Below are 20,233 nucleotides of genomic sequence, written 5' to 3'. Positions count from 1 at the left end.
GGGGTTGGCCATTCTCGGTAATTCTTTCAGTGCTTTGCACCAGGCTCTTGGAAGGTGATTTGAAGTGAAAGCAGAGTCCTTCACCTTTGATGATCAAATTCCAAGTGGAAAAAAGGTTTTTTAAAAGACTTTATTTGGACGTAATTTCTACCTTACGGAAAAGTCTTGAGGATAGTAACAAGGAACAGCCCGTGTGTCTTTTGCCCAAATGTACCAATTGGTAACATTTTGCCCTGTTTGCTTTGTTATTTATTCTCCTATGTGCCCCCCACCAGACTGATACCATATATGCGCGTCTGTGTGTGTATTTGTATGTGTTATACTTTTTTCCTGGACTGTATGAGAATCGGTTACATTTATGTTGTGGCTTTTCCCTCCTAAATACTTAAGTATTAACTTTTCTAAAAATAAGGATATTCTTTTACATAACCTCAGTCTAGTTACCGACTTCAGTACATTTTAACGTTGATGTAATGCTTAATCTGCTGTTTGTATTCCAGCTTTATTATTAGTTGACCTCAGAATGTCTTTTAGGGCATAGTTTCCTCTCCACTAAGCATCCAGTCTAGAGTCACATACGTATTTAATTGTCATATGAAAGGAAGACACAGTTTGTCTGCTCTCCTCACACCTACTGCTTCCAGACGCTTCTGACACCAGACGTGTGGAGTTTCCACACCGAGCAATCCTCCAGCTCTCCAGCGGACACCGACTGGGCGGCCTACGATTTAGCTCAAGTCTGCCACTATCTGCCTGTAGTTAGTGCAAACCCCACAGGGTGAGGGCTCGGTCTGCACCCTGCCCCCGCAATGCCAATTCCAAGTTCAAGTTATCATTCACACTTCTGATTGACTTGCTGCAAATCAGAGATTCCTATGACCCCTCCTTGGGTTAGATGATTTCCTACAGTGGCTCACGGAGCTCAGGAAAACAGGTAACATTCTAGACTTCGAGTTTGTTATAAAAGGATGCAGGTGACGAAAGGCCAGATGTGCGGAAGACATACGTAGAGTGGGGTTGGGGAGGAACATAGGGGCTTCTCTGCTCTCTCTGAGCAAGTCACCCTCCTGGTACCTCCAAGGGTTCACCAACCAGGAAGCTCTGCAAACCCCTTCAGTTAAGGTTTTTACGGAGGCCTCATTACGTAGGCATGGTGGTCAAATCATTGGCTGTTAGTGATCAGCTCCACCTCCAGACCTGCTCCCCTCCCAGGGGTGGAGAGGATGGACTCACCTGTTTGGTTTCCTTGGCAACCAGTCTCCATCCTCAGGGCTTTCCACGAGTCCATTCACTTAGGTGTGGTTGAAAGGGGCTTGTTGTGAGTAACAGCAGACACTCCTGTCACCTTTATTGCTGTCATTACTGATGAGATGCCAAAGGTTTTAGGGAGCATTGTGCTAGCAAAGGGGACGAAGGCCAAATACATGTTTCTTATAAATCACAGCACCACAGCATCATGGCAGGCCTCTGTAGTCTCCTCTGCTCTGGCACAATTCCTCTACCTTTTTGTTTTGTGTGTTTTTTTTCAGTCTTTTATGATATTGACGTTTTGGTGGAGGACTGTTTTGTATTTTAAATGTTCCGGGAGAACATCCATTTTCGTCATCTTTTGGTTGTATGGGGAAGACCTCTTTGCAAGCCAGGCCTTGAAGAAATGCCAAACATAGATTCGGCTTTCTAAAAAATTTACAGGTCGCGTCTAACCAAACCCAAACCCCAGCAAACCAAAACCCCAGCAAAATCCAGGAGCATTTGCAAAGAGGAGGACAGACAGAGGTCTCTTTCAAGGCAGGAAGGAAAAGACCCACCTCCTAAAAAAGCAGGCAGAAGATGTGAATAGGCGGGGCACAAAAGAGCAAATGCAAGTGGACGGTAACGGGGAAAACAAACAACTCTAGGGTGTCCGGTGAATGCAGACTGAAACAGTGGGAACCCTGTTTAATTTCCAAAAGGCTGATTAAATGACTGAGTATGATTCTCTGCTGCTGGCGAGAGTGGGGAAGGAAGTCTTCTCTCGCAGGGCTGGTACTGTGGACACTGATGCAAACTTTATTGGAGCAGGCGGATTCGGGAGCATGTATCACAGCTTTAAATAGCACTGATTCAGTGTTTAGTGTTACGAGTCCTGTGGCAGGTTCACTGCTGTAGATTTGTGCTTTGGAGTTTACAGATTTTTATTTTATTTTCTTTAATAGTATGCCTCCCAGCTGGTAAATAATAGAGGCATATCTCTTCAAGAAAATATATTTTTAGTTAATTGAAGGGAACTTATTTGCATCAAAAAGATTTCTTTGGAAAAGATTAAGCAAATAATTTTTTTTTCAATAGTAAGTGGCTCTTTTGGGTTAAATATGAGTTCAGTAAATAGCTTTGCAGTTAGAGTGAAGTGTGTCTGCTTGTCAATGTATCTTGGGAAGGACTATGGGCTTCTGAGTGAGTCCTGTCTAATTCCCATCAGCCACCCCGAAGAGTCAGAAGTCATCTTGGGTTTGGTAGAAATGGGGTTGCTTGAGGAAAGTCGGGGGCTGTTTTGGTCTGAAGGCTTGAGATCCCGGTGACCATAGTGGGAGCCGGGGGAGAGGGGTGACAATGAGGAAGCTCTGCTGAGTCCCGTGGCTGGCCCCCCATGGAGGGTGAAGGACAGTAAAGGAGTGAGTGGCTGGCTCCTTGGCAAGAGGAGGTCAAAATTTTGAGGATGGCCATGAGGATTGCAGTCTGCAAGTCAAATCTGCCATGAGGGTGGGGCTGCTGGTTGTTGGGGCGGGAGGCACTGAGGCTGGGTGTGGGGATGGCTTGAGCTGGAGGGGAGGTTGGCTGGTGATGTGGATTTGGTGAGAGGGGAAAGCTGAGCGCTGGGCGCTCAGAGGCTGAAAAGGAGTCTTGGTGAAGGGCCCAGAGTCGCAGAGTCGGAGAACATGGCAGGTCCGGGTGACAAGTGTGTTTACAGTGAGCACCACTGTCCTTGTCCCCTCTCATTTCAGGGGAGCTTCTCTGTCATGACAACCTGTCCAGACCTTCTCTTTTCCCTTCTCAAGCAGATAGTCCACTCTATTTTCATCCCATCTCCCCCCACCACCGATTCTGTCATTCATTCTAGGACGTTTAACCCTTTCCATGCAGTACCATCCTTCTGCCTCAGTGTACCCCCTTTCACCCCAGCCCCACCCGTCCTTTATTCTGGGGGAGATTCCTCCCCTCTTCTGCGGTAAGTCCTGCCCCATTTGTCCAGCAGAGCCTGACCCTTCCTCCCTCTGGGAAGGTGCTGCTTCATTTACACGCCCCCTCCAGCTCCTCGGACCCCTGGACGCTGGGTCACACACAGAGCTTGGAGGAGAGAGGGCAGATTCCCTTATGGGCAGCATCAGAGGGAAACTAATCTCCTTAAGTCTCGTTTCTTAAGCATTTTAATTTTCACCTAGTCTCCTCTCCAGAATATGCCAGAAGATGGTTCTAAACACGGGTCTTCCAACCATGGAACCCCAGCCAGGGGAGGGGATGCTGGACCCCTGCCCCACCTCCACCACCCCATTCTGAAAATAGGAGCTTCCAACCTCTTTCTGGTTGAACACTCTGGTGTTTCAACCAGAGCAACTCTTTCTAATTCTGCTGACAGGATTCCTCTGGGCAAAGTGTTGGTGGCTTAAAGAAAGTGAACCACCAGTTTCAAAAATAAATCATGGCATGTGCTGGTGCAAATTAAAGACGTTGTATGTTAGCACCTTAATTAACCTCTTTCACATTATGGAGAATCAGAAGGAATTTATACTCTGTTGTAGACTGATCGCTTTCATAGCTTATCACTGGAAAGAGATTAAAACATGGCAAGGCAAAAATAATCTTAAATAAAATTGTTTCTGGAAATAACTGACATAAATATTTGTGACCAAGTTGTCTCCAGAATAAGGCCCATCTCCCAGAGGCTGCAGACTGACCTCACGAAATATTTTGTCTCCTTAAAAAAAAAGAAGGCGACTCTGCAAATGTTCCACCTAAAAGGGCATTTTTCAGAAAGTGATGGAGCCGTGGGTTGTGTAGCCAAGTAGAAAGTAGTAGCTCTGAATTACTTTTTGTATTTCTGTAATGTAACAATTCAGTGTGGGCATTGCCAAGTGGAGCTGTACCCACAGTGCCTAAGGCAGACCTCTCAGAGTCTCCTTCCCCTCCGTACCTTGTAGAAACGGCCTCTTGGGGTGCACGTGCATGCGCATCGCCAGTGGCCCATGACTTGGGCCCTTCCCCCTGCCTTTCCCTTACTTTTCTGCATTAGAAAAGGATGAAGCAGGGTAGGGGCTGCATATAGCTCAGTGGTAGAGTGTGTGCTTAGCATGCACGAGGTCCTGGGTTCAATCCATTAAATAAACAAGGGAACAAACCTAATCACCCCACCCAAAAAATACCAAAACAAAAAAATTTTTTTTAATAAAAAATTTTAAGGTAGGCATGAAAGGTGGGCGGCCTCTGCTCCTCTGACTTGACCCCTTTAGTCTGGCTTCCTGGTGGACACGTGGAAGGCCCACCCTCTTGGTATGTAATCCTCTTAACTCCCTGGAATGATGCGATGCCTTAGTGTGAGCTCCTACAGAAACAGAATCCAAGACAAGGATCTGGGTGCAAGTCCTGGTTCATTTGGGATGAAGGTAGGGGAGCGGAGAAGTGAGACAGGGAGGAGGAGGGGGCCAGTAAGGGGTGTGTTACTAAGCCAGTTCCCCCTGAGGGCGATGGGTGTGGAACTCTGCGGGGGGATATAGAGACTTACCCCAGAGTTACTCCCCTGAGAGGGGGATGAACTGGGGTCACGTCTTCCTTCCATCTTTGGTTGAAGGCTGTTCTTGACGGTGTGGCTGGCAGCAGATTACAGTGATGGGGGAGATGGAGCTGCTCGTGGGGGTGGAAGCAGCAGGTGTGCTCCCAGGTGGGGAGCGAAGGGGACCTGGGAGGGGACCGGCAGGGCTCTCTCTCCCAGGCCTTTGAGTGAGCTTCGTGGTTTGATGACAGAGGCACGGTGGTCTCTGGTGTGGACTGCCCCACGCCTGACACCTGGATTGTCCCTTGAGCACCTTTAGTTCCATCGCCCCTTAAAAAGGCAAGGGAAAGCCCGTCACCCTTCTCCCCAGTTTAGTCTTTGTTTAGAAACCGTCCCCAGCACCTCTCCCTGCAGGTGGTTTCAGCCCCCGCTCCGAGGGCCACCCCTGAGAGGCTCACTCTCGGAGCTGGCGCTGTCCCCGCACAGGAGCAGTGGTGAGAAACCAGGGCCGCGGCCCCGCCCAGGCGCAGGGCTCCTGGTTCGCTGTCGGGTGCCCCAGGCAGGGAGCCCTTAGTGGTGAGTCAGCTGATCATCCCGGACTTGTGGGTGTGGGCACCTTGGAATGCGGGTCAGGCGTTCTTTGCTTCCAGACCCGGCTCTGCCTTACTGGCTGGGTGGCACTAAAGGAAACAATGTTCCATCTCTCTGAGCCTCAGTTTCCTGAACATTAAAATGGGATTACTGAGACCTACTTCATGGCATTTGTTGAGGATAAAATGGGTTAACCTCGAAATGGACTGGAATTGGGTAGAAGAGGGGGTGGGGGAGTAGAAAGGAGGAGGCCGGTGGTGACGCCACCTACCCTCAGTGAGACCACAGGCTAAAGGGCGGAAGAGTAGGTTTGGGGGCGTGATTGTGGAGGATGTTGAATGTCAAACTCACACAGACCTCGGGGCTTTGCTGCAGAGACGGGGTGGTGTCCACACTGCGTCTCAGAAGGGCTGAGGAAAAGGGCTTCATTCAGTCTTGACTGATACGGGATGTTCTCAGCCGACGGGACCACTCCCAGGGCTTAGAACCACACCTTTGGGGGGCTTGATTTTTGTGTCCCTTTGAACCCCCAGTCCTCAAATCCTGACTGCACCTCGAGGACCCTCTTGGTGTGGTGGAGAATCAGCTTACATGGAAAGTTACTATAAGAATTTAACACTCTCATGTCTAGACATGGTGCCAACAAGTTCCAGATCTCAAAACCATACATTCGCCACTAGTGGTGGAGGCAGGCTTGTGCTTGACAAGGTGGTAGCCTCTTAGTCATGAGTCAATTTTGAGAGAACACCTCAGTCTTCCAGGGGTTCCACAAATTCCTCTATGTGCAATGAAATCCAGTGGATCACATTCCAGAAGGTTCCTGAGAGGGAACTTCCCATTTTTATTTTAATTAAAATTAAAAAAAAATCTTTTCGTGGTTTTTTTTTTTTTTTTTGGGAGGGGGGAAGGTAATTAGGTTTATTTATTTTAGCAGAGGTGCTGGTGATTGAACCCAGGACCTTGTGCATGCTAAGCATGCGCTCTACCACTGAGCTACACGCTCCCCCAAGAACCTCCCACTTTTATAACAGAGACTGTCCTTGGTGTCACCAGTTTCTCACATGTGTCCCTTCACTCTTTGTCTGCAGCGGCTCACGTTTCCCACCTGGAGAACGTGTCTGAGGAAGAAATGAACAGACTCCTGGGAATAGTGTTGGACGTGGAATATCTCTTCACCTGCGTCCACAAGGAAGAAGATGCGGATACCAAACAGGTGTATTTCTACCTATTCAAGGTGAGACCTGAACGTTCTGAAAGGCTCTCCTTCTTCCTCTCACGGTTCATCTGTGCGCATCTGCCGCCCGCCAGCTCAGGTGGGAAGGCGCTCAGCCTCAGGTTTGCTGAAGCGCGTGCTTCCTCGTGCAGGGCTCTCTACAAAGACCCACAGTCCTCTGAGCATGTCACTCTCCTTGAGAGCCTTCGTGCTTGTATGCTGAGTTGAGTATCTTTATTTGCGTGTGCTTATCGATTTCTTGGCAGCCAGCCATCCGTCCAAGGACCACCTACTGTGCACTTGCTCTGTGCATGGTGCTCGTGTAGGTGTGAGGGATGGATTGGGGGCAAGAGAGGGTCCTCGCCCTTGTGGAGTTAACATTTCAGTAGAAGAGGCAGACCATCAACAAGTCAATAGTATATTTGCAGATGGTGATAAGTGCCTTGAAGAGAAACAAAGTAGCATAAGTGGAGTCACAATGGCAGGCATGGGGGAGGGTGTGGCGACATGGTCACAGGAAGGACAGTTAGGGAAGGCCTCTCGGAGGAGGTGACAGTTAAGAGTCAGGAGCGGAAAGGGCTGGGGGAAGCGCCTTCCAGGCAGTAGGAAGAAGGAGCGTGCAGCTTGGGTGCTGAGTGAGCGGGACTGGTTGCAGGAGTGGTAGGGGGTCCCTCATGGGGGGCTGGGGCAGCAGGGGGGGCGCAGAGGGGACGTGATTGGAGGGGTGGCGCCAATGCCTGGGCTCTTCCACTTCCAGGGGCGGGATCAAGAATTTCCAAATTGGTTCTGGCGTCTCACCGCTGTTCTCTGTGTCTTGTTGACACCAGTCACCTTATCTTGCTGCCGTGGCCCCATCATGGCTCTGCCTCAGCTCTGTGTGCACCCGGCCCCTCCCTTCCAAAGACAGAGGTCTCCCCATGTTTCTGATTATGGCCAGGACGGACAGATGTTGGGGAGAAAAACAGGTGGTGGGGACAGATAGGAAAAATTCAGGTTGCCAAAAATACACTCATAAAAGAGACTGATAGATGGAATAATTAAAAAACAAAGCAAAATAAAATGAACACAACGTTGTAAATTAACTATACTTAAACAAACAAAAATAATCTACTTTTTAAGTTCAGATATGTCCCATGTAATATTTAGGACAAACTGGTGTAATATTAGGAGCATCTTACACTAACAATTATTTATCTGAAATTCAAATTTGCACTGTCTGTATTTTATCTGGAAACTCTATTTAGTGCATTCATCTATTAAAAAAACAACCCTGCTACTGAGGGCACAGTTGATTATGTTGTGTTGTGTGACCCCTATAAGGATCTTTAAAAACAAAAACAGAAACCCAAAACCCTCCACTCAGGGCTTACAGCCAGGAGGAGCCTGCATCTCCAAATGGGTGCTGTGTTTCATCTTGTAATGATGAGGAGAGAGACATTTTCCTTTGTGTTTCCCCTTTTGCTTTGGCTGCTAGGAATCTCAGGGCAAATTTGATACGAATTCCTATAGCTTTTTTTTTTTGGTGGGGGGTTGGGTGGTCTGAATTGACTTGATAGATGATTTTCCCTTTTCCCCTTTTATTAACTTTTTTTTGTGTGTGTGCTAATGGGGGTTTTGGGGTTGATAGGGAACAGGAGTGGGAGAGAGAATACTGTTTTTAAATTTTGAGGTCATGGGGGGAAATTAACACTAAAATGGCAAATGGTGGGGGAGGGGAGAGAGAGAGGGGGAGAACACACAGCTGAGTCCCCCATGCCGTGAGCAGGCGCTCAGCTACTCCAGGTGACAACTTTTGACATGACTGTGGGGCCTGAGTCACCTGGATTAAACCCTGGCAGGTTCATAGTGTTTGGAGCTTCTTTGGGAAAAGATCTCAGTTGGAGAGAAGCAACATCTGCATGGCTGCAGCTTTTGTTTGTCTTGGAACCCCGCTCCCTGGCAGGCGGTCCCCCACCGCCCTGTTGGAAGGGAAGGTGGTACTAAGGTTTCCATCCTGTTGGCCTCCTCTCAGTCCTGTTTATAACCCAGCGGCAGGCCAGAAAACAGTGCTGCACTTTGAAGTTCATTTTCTCTCTCTCTGTCTCACTTCCCTCATATTTAACAATGCAAGTATATTTGCTCCCGGGGACAAAATCCAAAATATTCAGCCTTCTCCCCTCGCCTCCCCCTTCCAGAATCATTCTTCAGGGCAAATACATTCTCAATCATCTGTTTCTTAGCTTATGAAAAGCAGTTCCTGTGTCTCATGTCTCAGTGATGAAATTAAATGAAAATGTACTTACCCATTTTAGCGGCATTTTAGAAACTTCCTCTTTTGAGGTTGAAAGTAAACTCAGTGAAAAGCTGCTTGTTAAATAAAGGCTCCTGTGTCCTGGTGCTGAGCCCAGCTCTCTGGGTTCCAGTCCTGCCTTCAACACTGAGTGACTGTGACCTCGGGCAAGTCATTCTTTCTCAGTGTCCTTACCTGTGAAATACAGACAAGGATAGCAGCTTCCTCAAAAGGTCAGTAGGAGGATTAAGGAGATAAAACGTATAAAGAACTGCCCAGGGTGGGAGGGGATAGCTCAGTGGTAGAATGTGTGCTTAGCATGTACGAGGTCCAGGATTCAAACCCCAGCACCTCCATTAAATAAATAAACAGCCTAATTACCTTCCCCCTACCCCCCAAAAAAGTAACAAAACAAAACAAAACAAAACTGCCCAGAGTGCCTGGCAAAAGTAAGGATGCACGTGCTTGCTGCTATTAACATTTTCGTTTACACCCACTTATCCCGGCTCCATCCTTGTAGATGAAGAAGCCGAGATTCAGCCTCTCCCCGGTCCACCCATTTAACCACCCCCAGCTGAAACCCACCTTGGGTCAAATTCCCAAATGGTCTTGTTTTAACCAGGCAAAGAAAGTAGGCAGCCAGAATTATTTGTGTCTAATTTTCTTTTGTTTTTGATGGAGGCACTGGGGATTGAACCCAGGACCTCGTGCCTGCTAAGCATGTGCTCCACCACTGAGCTATTTCCTCCCCCTGTATTTAAATTTTATGATCAATCTTTTCTTTATATGCACCTCTAGAAGGGACTGAGGCCCTTGTAAGACCTGGCCCTGTGGGGGACATGGGGTGATCCTCAACCTTGGGGTTCATCTGTTTCCATTAACTTTTGGGAGAAATGTTGCTGTGTTTTGTTCCTATTGACAAGGCAATCAGTGGAGAAAGGACGGAAAGATGTAATGAAATAAATGCACTGTTATATATCATAACTGGCCCACGTGTAAGGGTCACAGAAATTCATGCAAAGGTTGAAAGTAAAGAATTTCAGTTATCAGTCCATCAACAGATGACTTGATAGAGAACTGTGGTATATACACATACATGCAATGGAATACTACTCAGCCATAAAAAGAACAAAATAATGCCATTTGTGGCAACATGAATGAACCTGGAGATTATCATTCTGAGTGAAGTAAGTCAGAGAGAGAAAGGAAAATACCATATGATCTCACTTGTATATGGAATCTATAAAAAAGATGAATGAACTTATTTACCAAACAGAAACAGACTCAGACATAGAAAACAAACTTACAGTTACCAGAGGGTAGAGTGGGTGGGAAGGGATAAATTGGGAGTTTGAAATTTGCACCTCTTGGGGAGTGATGGAGATGTTAGCTGTCTTGATTGTGGTGGCTTCATGGGTATATGCATCTATCAAAGTTCATCAAATTGTACATCTGAAATATGTGTAGTTTACAGAAATTATACCACAATAAAGTTGTTTAAAAATTAAAAAAAAAGAATTTCAGCATCAAATTTATTTTCAAATCCGGTGTTGATCCGTGGTTCAGTGTTCCCTTTTCTTGCTGGTATTTGCTCTTTGAGGGCCTTACGTTCCAGTGGCAGGGACTAAGAGCAGTGTTTTATTTTGTGGGCACGGAGATGCCAGAAGGCTTGGCCTGCATTCTGTGATGGAGAGCCGATGGAAAAAGACCTCAGCAGCGAGTGTTGCCAGTTGAGAACCTTGCAGGATTCCTTCCTGGGCCCTGGATTACGCCCATGACACACAGCTGCGGCACAGGCAGCTCCCTGTCCCCCGGCCTTGTTTGTGCGGGATGGACCTTGGCCTTTCACGGGCTTCAGTAAGACCCTTCAGGGTGTGAGCACCCCGCGGCAGCCTGGATGGGCATGTTCAGAGCCTGCGCGGTGTCCCTGGGCCCCCGGCCCAGCCGAATCCTGGAACAGAGAGGACAAGGGAGAGTCCTTAGGAGAGAGGTGGCTGTGGCCACTGCTGGGTGCTCTGGGCTGCCCAGAACATGCGGGTGGCCGGCTCCTCACAGCTCTGGTTGTGGGCATGAAGGCCAGTTGGGTTATCTGATAGTCACCCATTTTACTGATTTAAGGATTTATTTCCTTGTAACTAAGATAAATAGAATGCAATGACTTTCCTTCAAGGCTCTGTGTGTGTGTGACACTGATTGATTTTTTTGCAGCTCTTGAGAAAGTCTATTTTACAAAGAGGAAAACCTGTGGTTGAAGGCTCTTTGGAGAAGAAGCCCCCGTTTGAAAAACCTAGTATTGAACAGGTAAAGAGATAAAAGAGCAGCCCCCCCCCCCCACCTTTTTTTTCAATTACTTTAAGGCTGAACAAACCTCATCTTTCTTCCATCCTCCTCCGTGGCTTAGAGATGTTCATCACGTTGGTAGAAATTGTCTTGAACCCTTTGGATCAGAAGTAAATGCTTAATTTAATAGATGATCTAGCTTTTGTCTTGTCGGGTTGAAGAAAAAAAATTAAGAAGAACATGGAGTTCGTGAGAACACATGAAATGGGGGGGGGTGTTGATGTTTTAAAATTAAGTCTTTGTCCCTTTCTTTGGCACTGTCTAAAAAAGTCTTTTGAGGTAAGGGAATTCAGTCGCAATGTGAAAAACGACACTGTAGGTCAAGCAAAAAAAGCACAAAAGAGAAATGAGATTTTGTATCCAGAAATTGACTCCCTGCCACAATATGATTCCTGGATGGAAGCCGAGATTTACGTGGGGAATCTGTTGACACGTGCAGACCTTTTCCATTTGGTGTTGTCAGTGTCTGATCAGTGTCACTTTTTGTCCAGTCACGATTCAGCTAAGTAAATCTCAGATATTCCTGATGGCATTTCTTGATGAGACTGATTACAGAAGACATGATATCAGAGTCCTTGCAAATACAAATAAATATATTTTACCGGTCAGTTTTTAGTAGAAGAAATTTTGTCTTCAAGCCCTACTAAATAAGAATTTATTTTTCCTTTATTTGAAAGTAAATAAAGATTAAATCAATCTACAGATTCTTATAAAAGCCCATGTTTTATTTTCTTTTCCTTTTCCTTTTTTTTTTAAGGGAGGTACCGGGGATTGAACCCATGAGCTCATGCACGCTAAGCATGTGCTCTACCACTGAGCTACACCCACCTCCAAAGCTCGTAATTTTGAATAAGATTTTTTTTTTATGTAAACTCGGTGAAACCGGAAGAGTGATAGGTAGTAAAGAGTTTAAATTCTATTGGTTTAGTTCGTTGAAAGATCTGCTACCAGCCTTTTGATTTGTTACTGTAAAAACATTATATTCATCCAAGAATCTTTATTATATGTGAGCTACTCTGTTGATAGCACAGCAGCAGTTATGCTGCAAAATAGCCATACTTTATTGTTTAAGGGGCACTGACCTTTTCAGCCTGCGATTTTGATTTTCTCTTTAGCGCGGCATGTTTGCACCAGGCATAGAATCACATCTCCCAGCCTCTCTGTCTTGTTGCTTTGCATCCACTGGGATCTGAGGCACGATTCCCTCTAGGCATTCCTGTTTTCTCATGGGGAAAAGGAAGAGATTGGTGTGAACAGAGAAATGTCTATTCTTTTGCTAACGACCACCAGTAGTGCTGACTGTGTGGCTGTTCAGAGCTGGGGCGATGGCACAGCTGTGTGAATAAATTGCCTTTGCTCCTTTTCAGGGTGTGAATAACTTTGTACAGTACAAATTCAGTCACCTGCCGTCCAAAGAGAGGCAAACGATTGTGGAGCTGGCAAAAATGTTCCTAAACCGTATCAATTATTGGCACCTGGAGGCACCATCCCAGCGAAGACTGCGATCTCCCAATGATGACATTTCCGGATACAAAGAGAACTACACCAGGTAAGCCGGTGGCCAGTGCCTTTTCTTTGGCGCATAAAGCATGTTTTGGACATAACATTTGCTGCTTGCATCTGCAAGTAAAGGGTTGCCCAGTTATCATGAGACTCCATCAATTCAGAGAGAATGTCTCTAATTTAACTCTCTAAATTAACTCTTCATTAATAACACGATGTTTTGTGGGGTAAGGGATCCAGATCATCTAGACCTGTGCTCTCAATATGATAGTTGCCAACAATATGTGTCCACTGAGCATCTGAAGTGTGGCTGGTAGGAACTGAGATTTCTGAAATTGTACCAAAAAAAGAATGTAAAGTGTTTCATTAATAGTTTTTTATACTGGTTGCATGTTGAAATGGTAATATTTTGAATATATTGAATTAAGTAAAATATATTAAGTTAATTTCAGCCATTTCTTTTGACTTTTTTGATGTGACTACTGGAAGATTTAAAATGACGTATGTGGCTTGCATTGTGTTTCTTTTGAGCACTGCTGACCTAGATAACTATTCTACACAGTTACACAAAATCTATGGGGTGCAGCAAACGCAGTCCTAAGAGGGAAGTTCATAGTGATACAGGTGATACACAATGAAACTTTCTTCAAAAAACAAACAAGCAAAATCTCAAACAACCTAACCCACCACCTGAAAGAATTAGAAAAAGAACAACAAACAAAACCTAAAGTCAGCAGAAGGAAAGGATAAAGGTCAGAGAGGAAATAAATAAAACAGAGATTAAAAAAGCAATAGAGAGTGGGGAGGGTAGAGCTCAGTGGTGGAGCCTGCGCCTAGCATGCTGGAAGTCCTGGGTTCGGTTCCCAGTCCTCCATTAAAAGAAAATAAATAAGTAAACCCAATTACCTCCCCCCATAAAAAAAAAATGGAGAAAATCAATGAAACCAAGAGCTATTTTTCTGGAAGGGCAAACAAAACCAACAAACCGCTGGCCAGGTTCAGCAAGAAGAAAAGAGAGAGGAGCAAATAAATAACATAGGAGACGAAAGAGGAGAAATTACAGCTGATTCCACAGATATACGAAAAAAAAGAGGGAATACTGTGAATAATTACATGCCAACAAACTGGACCACCTAGAAGAAACGGACAAGTTTCTAGAAACATATAGTCCACCAAAACGGAGTCAAGAAGAAATGGATCATTTGGACAGACCAATCACTAGAAGTGGAATGGAATCTGTAATGAAAAAAAAAATTCCCTGCAAGCAGAAGTCCAGGGCCAGATGGCTTCACTGCAGACTTCTACCAAACACACGAAGGTGAACTTAGTCTGACCCTTCTCGAACACTCCCAAAGTCATTCTATGAAGCCACCATCACCCTCATATCAAAACAAGACAAAGACACTCCCCCCAAAATAAGTAACTATTCTATGACTCTGTAATTATGATATAGAGACCTCACTCATTAAAAAAACAAAGCAATCACCATGAATAGAATAGTGTTACATTTTTTTTTTTTTTTACAGAAGGAAAGACCACCATAGTCCCAACACCAAGATGAAACTAATCTCATTATACGTATTCTCTTATGGTCTTTGTCCCTTTAAATAAATATTGTATGTTAGTTAGAATAAAAGAAAACATAAAACTTGCATCCTTTTGTCCCCTATTCAAACATTTACTGATTGTATTATAGACCGTTGAGTTGATGGACCGTAATTTACTTAATTCTTCCCCTATTTGTGGGCATCAAACTCTGAAAATATTCTTGAATTGAGTGTATATTTTTTTCCCTAAAGTTGGAATTTATATTTATTACTTGTGAACTGCAGAATAATAGAATTGACTTTGGAAGTGAAAAAGCATGGTCATACAAGATAGAACGACCTACACTGGGTTTTACTTTCGAAAGAGTGACTTGGATTATCCATTCTATTCACTTTTTAAATATTTTCCATATTATACATATATAGAAGTACAGTTAGTTACAGTGTGTCATTTCTGGTGTGTAGCACAGTGTCCCAGTCATGCAGATACATACATATATCCGTTTTCATATTCTTTTTCATTGAATGTTATTACAAGATAGTGAATATAGTTCTCTGTGCTATATAGAAAAAAACTTTTTAAAATCTATTTTTTTATATAGCAGCATTTATGTTTTATAGGCACATCAAGCTTGCTTCAGGGGATATATTTTTTTTCTGATTTAAAATAGGCAGTGTTTTTTGACAGCCTGTAAAAACCACTTGCAGCCAGGGTTTTTTCTGTAACAGCTGGTGATAGTAGAAATGGGTGTAGTTGAAGATAAGTTTTCTCCTCTGATCACTGACCTGATTTGATGAGTAATACCCCTTTTTTTTTCTCTCTGTCCCCTTTTACAATATATACAATTTGAAGTATAAAGTATTTTCTCCTAATAATTGACTTTTATAGAAATTATAGATTTCTTCAAAATTGAGTTTTTCCATTAATATCTTCATTTTCCCTCTGTTTCAGAGTTTTACATTAGCAGTTGTTCCTATATTATTGTAACTCTTGTTTATAATGAGTTGAGGTACTAGAACCCTCAAAAATATCTCTTTTAACTCCATCACGAATGATGGATGAAACTGAGTATTTGTCAAAGCCAAACCCCTGAACGTATTCACTACTCTTAATAGAGGAAAAGTTGTTTCATCTGGAAGGAGAATTAAATGTGAAACAGCCCAGGAGTTAATGCTGTGTTTTAGAAAACAGAACAAAAATATTTTGTAGCCCTTGGGGATTACCAAGAAATGGGCGGCACTTACAGATACTTCAGGAATTGTGAAAACAGAAGTCGGGTTTTGGAATGAGCGAGGGGTTTCAATCCTGGCTCCATCCCCCCTCAGTTCTGTGCACGTTAGACCAGTCACTTGGCCTCCTTGACCCTCAGTTTCTTCCTCCGCCCAGCCCAGGGGTGTTGTGGGGTGTGGCACACAGCACGGCTGCTGGGAAGATGCTAGTCATGTTTTTCCTCCCACACACGTTCTCCAAAACCCAGTCACTGCCAGCGTGCGACTTTTAAGCTGGAGCGTGGACAAGGGGCTGAGAGTGTAATGATTTGAGCATCATGTTAGAAAGGAAGATAATGGCACAGAGACGGCAGGCAGTCTTTCCTAGCCCAGCCTTCTGAGCCAGCAGCCCAAGGCAGAGGAGTGGAGACCGATGTGAATGAGTCTGTCCTGCGGAGTTCTGCAACCTGCTGATTTCTAGGCGAGATGGAGACCAAGAGCCTCTGAATAATAAATAAGGAAATGAAGGTAGACGACAGCCCCCCCCCCCCCGCCGCTCCCCCGTCGCCCGGTGGTGATGAAGAAAGCGAAGGAGAGGAACACCCTGTGACCACGATGGGAAGCAAGATGGGTTTCAGAGCAAAACCTCACTGTCACGACCACTTGGGAATTCAGAAACCTCGCGCCACGTGAGCCTGGTGTCTCACTGATTGCATCTTCTCAAAGATGGGTGCCGTTACAGCTGCAGGCACCGCGGGGCCTTATCTTGATGGTAAGGGAACCTCAGACCTGAGCTGCCTATTCAGCGTGTGATGTGCAGCAGTCGTGGCAGTTAGAACAAAGGGGCCGAGCACGTCCGGAGCACGCATCAGCACGAAGATGGGGAGGGGTAGGGTTGTCTGTGGAGAAGACTGGACTGAACGATGATTATAAGAGGAGGGTGTAGCTCAGTGGTAGAGTGCTTGCCTAGCATGCACGAGGTCCTGGTTCAATCCCCAGTACCTCCTCTAAGAAATAAATTAATAAGTAAAACCTAATTACCTCCCTCCACCAAAAAACAAAGCAAACAAGACAACAACAAAAAAATGATTATGTTGCTTAAGCCAGCCTGCTCAGATTTATCCAATAAATTAAATGCAAACTGAACAATGGGACTGCTTAAATTACTTATACTCTCTGTTCTGAATTAAGGGAAAATATAAATATTTTATATGTTATAAGTATCTGGTACATCAAGGTTAACATATACTTAACCTTAAAAATGTCTTATAAGTGTATACGGTGGGGCATGGTATAGCTCAGTTGGTAAAGTGTGTGTGCTTAGCATGCACGAGGTCCTGGGTTCAGTCCCCACTACCTCCATTAAATAAAGAAATATACCTAATTACCTACCGCACCCCAAAAATTAAAATAAAAAAAATTAAAAATATTATAAGTATATATGAAATAGATCTTTATATATCCTCCAGAAATCACTGTGGTTTTAGGAAAAAAAAAAAGCTGAACGAATATTTTGGAATTCCCTGAATTTCACAATGGTTTGCTTATATAATGCCAGGAGGAAATAACCTGAAATTAAGTGTCAGAGGAATAGGACTTCTGAGAATAGACCTGACCCACAGAGTACGCTAAGGGAAAGTGGCAAATAATTAGCTTTAGATTCTGAGTTGTGCAGAACTTCTCAAAATGAAAGGTCCTAGAGCAGGGTTTTAAGGTTAATCTCGAATCTAGGTGAACTAACACGGATGAAAGTTTTCTTCCCCAAAGATGAAACACCCGTCACCCCCCACTCAGAAGAACTATGAAGTAATATAGAATAAGATAAAAAATAAGTCCATAAGCCTGAGTGTAAGTTAACATTATCTACTCTTTCCTGAGGGGGTGGTGGTTCACTGGGGCATCCTCCCCACCTTAGAGCAGATCAGGAAGGCACACAGGGAGGCGAGGGTTTTACTGGGGGAAGGCGGTCCTGTCCTGGAAGAGGATGGGTTTGGATCTGCTGCTAAGGCACAGCGGCTGGGCAGTGATGCTCCGACCCCTCCCTGGTCTGTGCAGCCCTGCGGGCCCCACTCTGGGCCATGTCACTGGGTCCTGGGAATTGAAAGCCTTGCATTCGCTGGGAGACCAAAGAGAAGGCAGGTCGGTTGTGAATGGATGTTCATTTTCTAGCATCTCTTGGCCAAATGAGCTTTCTTTTCTTTTTCCTTCCCTTCCCTTCCTTTCCCTTTTAAAAAAAAATATTTTAATTGAAGTGTAGTCAGTTTACAACGTTGTGTCAATTTCTGGTGCATAGCATCATGTTTCAGTCATACTTACATATATTCCTTTTCAGATTCTTTTCCATTACAGGTTACTACAAGATATTGAATATAGTTCCCTGTGCTCCACAGAAGAAACTTACTGTTTATCTACTGTGTATATAGCAGTTAATATCTGCAAATCTCGAACTCCCAGGTTATCCCTCTCCATTCTGAGTCGTATGCCCTAGGTAGCCCGGGGGCCCCGGAGCTGTGGTCAGGGCTCAGGAAAGCTCTGCTTTCCCTTGGGGCCCCGGTACTCCTCCAGCCCTGTGCGATGAGTGTGTTTTTCGACTTTGAGTCTGAGTAATTGAAAATATACCCAAACAACAGATGGTGGAAGCTTATTACTTCCTGCTTTTTGACCGAGTTTTGCAGTCTGAAGATCTTTATCTTCCCACCAGAGCTCGGGGGTATGTGAGTACTGCCTTCATGAAGCCTGAAATTTCACTCAGAGGATTAGACGGTGGGGTTCTGATTCTTCCTCAGAAGGGGCTTCCTTGGTTCCCCTTGTAATTTCTCCTCCTCTCTAAAGGATGCTGCAGAATGGACTGATTGTAATAGAACTGGACCCAAGCGGTACACCAGCCTGATCCCCAGGTGTCACCAGCTGGTAGAGATGCTTCTGCTGGTCCCACAGACCTCGTTCCTCCCGCCGACCTCGTTCCTCCCACCGAGGTTACTGGGATAGAGTAACCGTACTTGGGTGTTTGGTGTCTGGGATGGCCTGGGGTTCACGGGATGCTGATGGCACGGGTCTCCTCTGGTTGCAGGTGGCTGTGTTACTGCAACGTGCCGCAGTTCTGTGACAGTCTGCCCCGGTATGAGACTGCCCAGGTGTTCGGGAGAACCCTGCTCCGCTCTGTCTTCACCGTCATGAGGCGGCAGCTCCTGGAACAGGCGAGACAGGAAAAAGACAAACTGCCGCTGGAGAAACGGACCCTAATCCTCACCCATTTCCCGAAGTAAGGGAGCATTCTTGTGGGTCTTTGACACCAGGGCTTGAGACTGAGGGATGAGTGGCAAAGCCCACATCGATGACGAGGTCAGGAGGGGTAGGAAGAGTGCCCGCCTCCTTCTCAGTGTCCCCCGGGGTCTCCTTGGGTGCTTCCAGCCCTGGCTGAGAATAGCTTGACTCCGTGTCACTCGCCCCCCTCGCCCCCCCACCCCGACCCACCTGCGCCAGTGTCTCCGAGCCTCACAGGTGGGGCAGAGCTTGGTTGTGTGCATTCAGCTGCCAGGATGCGAGGGGGCACAGGGAGACTGCACAGAAGCAGTTTCCATCTCATCAGAAGCGGTGCAGGGCAACTCGGGGTCTGGTCCTCCCATCCCGGGTCTCCAGCCTGTCCTAAGCCGGGCTGATCTCTCCTGTCTCAGCCCAAGTGAACTAGGTCCCAGGAAGGGGAGCCTCCTTCAGAATGATCTCTGCACCTCCGCACCCAGATTCTTGTAGACCATGCATGCTCTTGCGTGCCGGAACCCCAACATACGAGTAATCATTTAAATATTTTTCCAATGTGGGAAATGTGTCACAGGCGTAGGAAGTCACAGGGCTGTGCCATTGGCCTTAGAAGTGCATTTTCACTGCAAAGAACCCCAAATTTAAGCTCAGAGTCTGGCTGCTGGTAAGAGGCTGAGGGTGCAGATGACAACGTGTCATGGAGCAGTGATGACAAGACACGAAGGAGACAGTCCATTCTGCCTGGAGTAGCACTGGATGGAGGAGGCGGAAACCGTCATTTGAAAAGGCTTCCTGGGTCTGACAGAGAATCGAGTGAGGGCTTGGAGACCAGAGGATAGAGCGGAAGAGAGGAGCTGTTAGAGTCTTTGAGCAAAAGATTGAGGAAATTCTGTTTTATTTGAGAAACTAGATTTTTTTATTACTGTAAGTATTACTGGATTACCCAGTGTGTGTCTCAGGAAAGGTGATGGTTTTAATTTGTAAAAATAAGTGAGGACCAAAACAACAACAAAAGTGGTTTTGCGATAGAGGTTAACCGCAGTTTTTTTTTCTTTTGTTTTTGCAGTTTAACACGAACCCTCAATCTTAGTTACAGAATGTGTCTAACGAGCTTTAGCTAAACGTCCAGTATTTGCACATAAATCCCAGCCTCTGATTTGTGGTATTTCCTTAAGGCCACCAGCACACAGGATTGAGGCCTGACAGGAACACTTTGATATCCTCCAGGGAGGAAGGTTCAGAAGCACTTAAACTGCAGTTTGCATTTTTTTTCCTTCTGTTGATAGAGGGAGATACAGGGGATGAAGCCCAGGACCTCGGGCGTGCTGAGCATGCGCTCTGCCAGTGAGCTCTGCCCTCCCCTGCTAAGCTGCAGCTGGGATGCTGCCCTAAACGGGTTGTGAGCCCTGGGTGTGCTCATGTGTTTCAGTGGCTGCCTTGTAACTGGTCTCAGCAACTTCCCTTAGAGATGAAAGCAGTTTTCTTATTTCTCTCTTACATTTGCCACATAAGCAGCATTTTGTGTTTGGATTATTGTTGTCATTTGGTCTCTAAGCCAA

The 20,233-nt window shown here is 45.5% G+C and overlaps 1 protein-coding gene across 2 annotated transcripts in view; it reads left to right on the top strand.

The window, feature by feature from the left end:
• The window catches only part of KAT2B (lysine acetyltransferase 2B), a 92,625-nt gene that overhangs the window by 41,044 nt on the left and 31,348 nt on the right, over positions 1-20,233 (top strand). For both annotated transcript variants that reach the window (XM_032488715.1, XM_032488710.1), the window contains 4 exons: positions 6,424-6,569; positions 11,026-11,118; positions 12,525-12,706; positions 18,487-18,678. In XM_032488715.1, coding sequence (XP_032344606.1) covers positions 6,424-6,569; positions 11,026-11,118; positions 12,525-12,706; positions 18,487-18,678 — 613 coding nt within the window. The remainder of the gene's footprint in view (positions 1-6,423; positions 6,570-11,025; positions 11,119-12,524; positions 12,707-18,486; positions 18,679-20,233) is intronic.

Source organism: Camelus ferus, chromosome 1 (assembly GCF_009834535.1).
Source record: "Camelus ferus isolate YT-003-E chromosome 1, BCGSAC_Cfer_1.0, whole genome shotgun sequence".
NCBI lineage: Eukaryota > Metazoa > Chordata > Mammalia > Artiodactyla > Camelidae > Camelus > Camelus ferus.
This window is presented reverse-complemented; position numbering and strand designations above follow the sequence as displayed.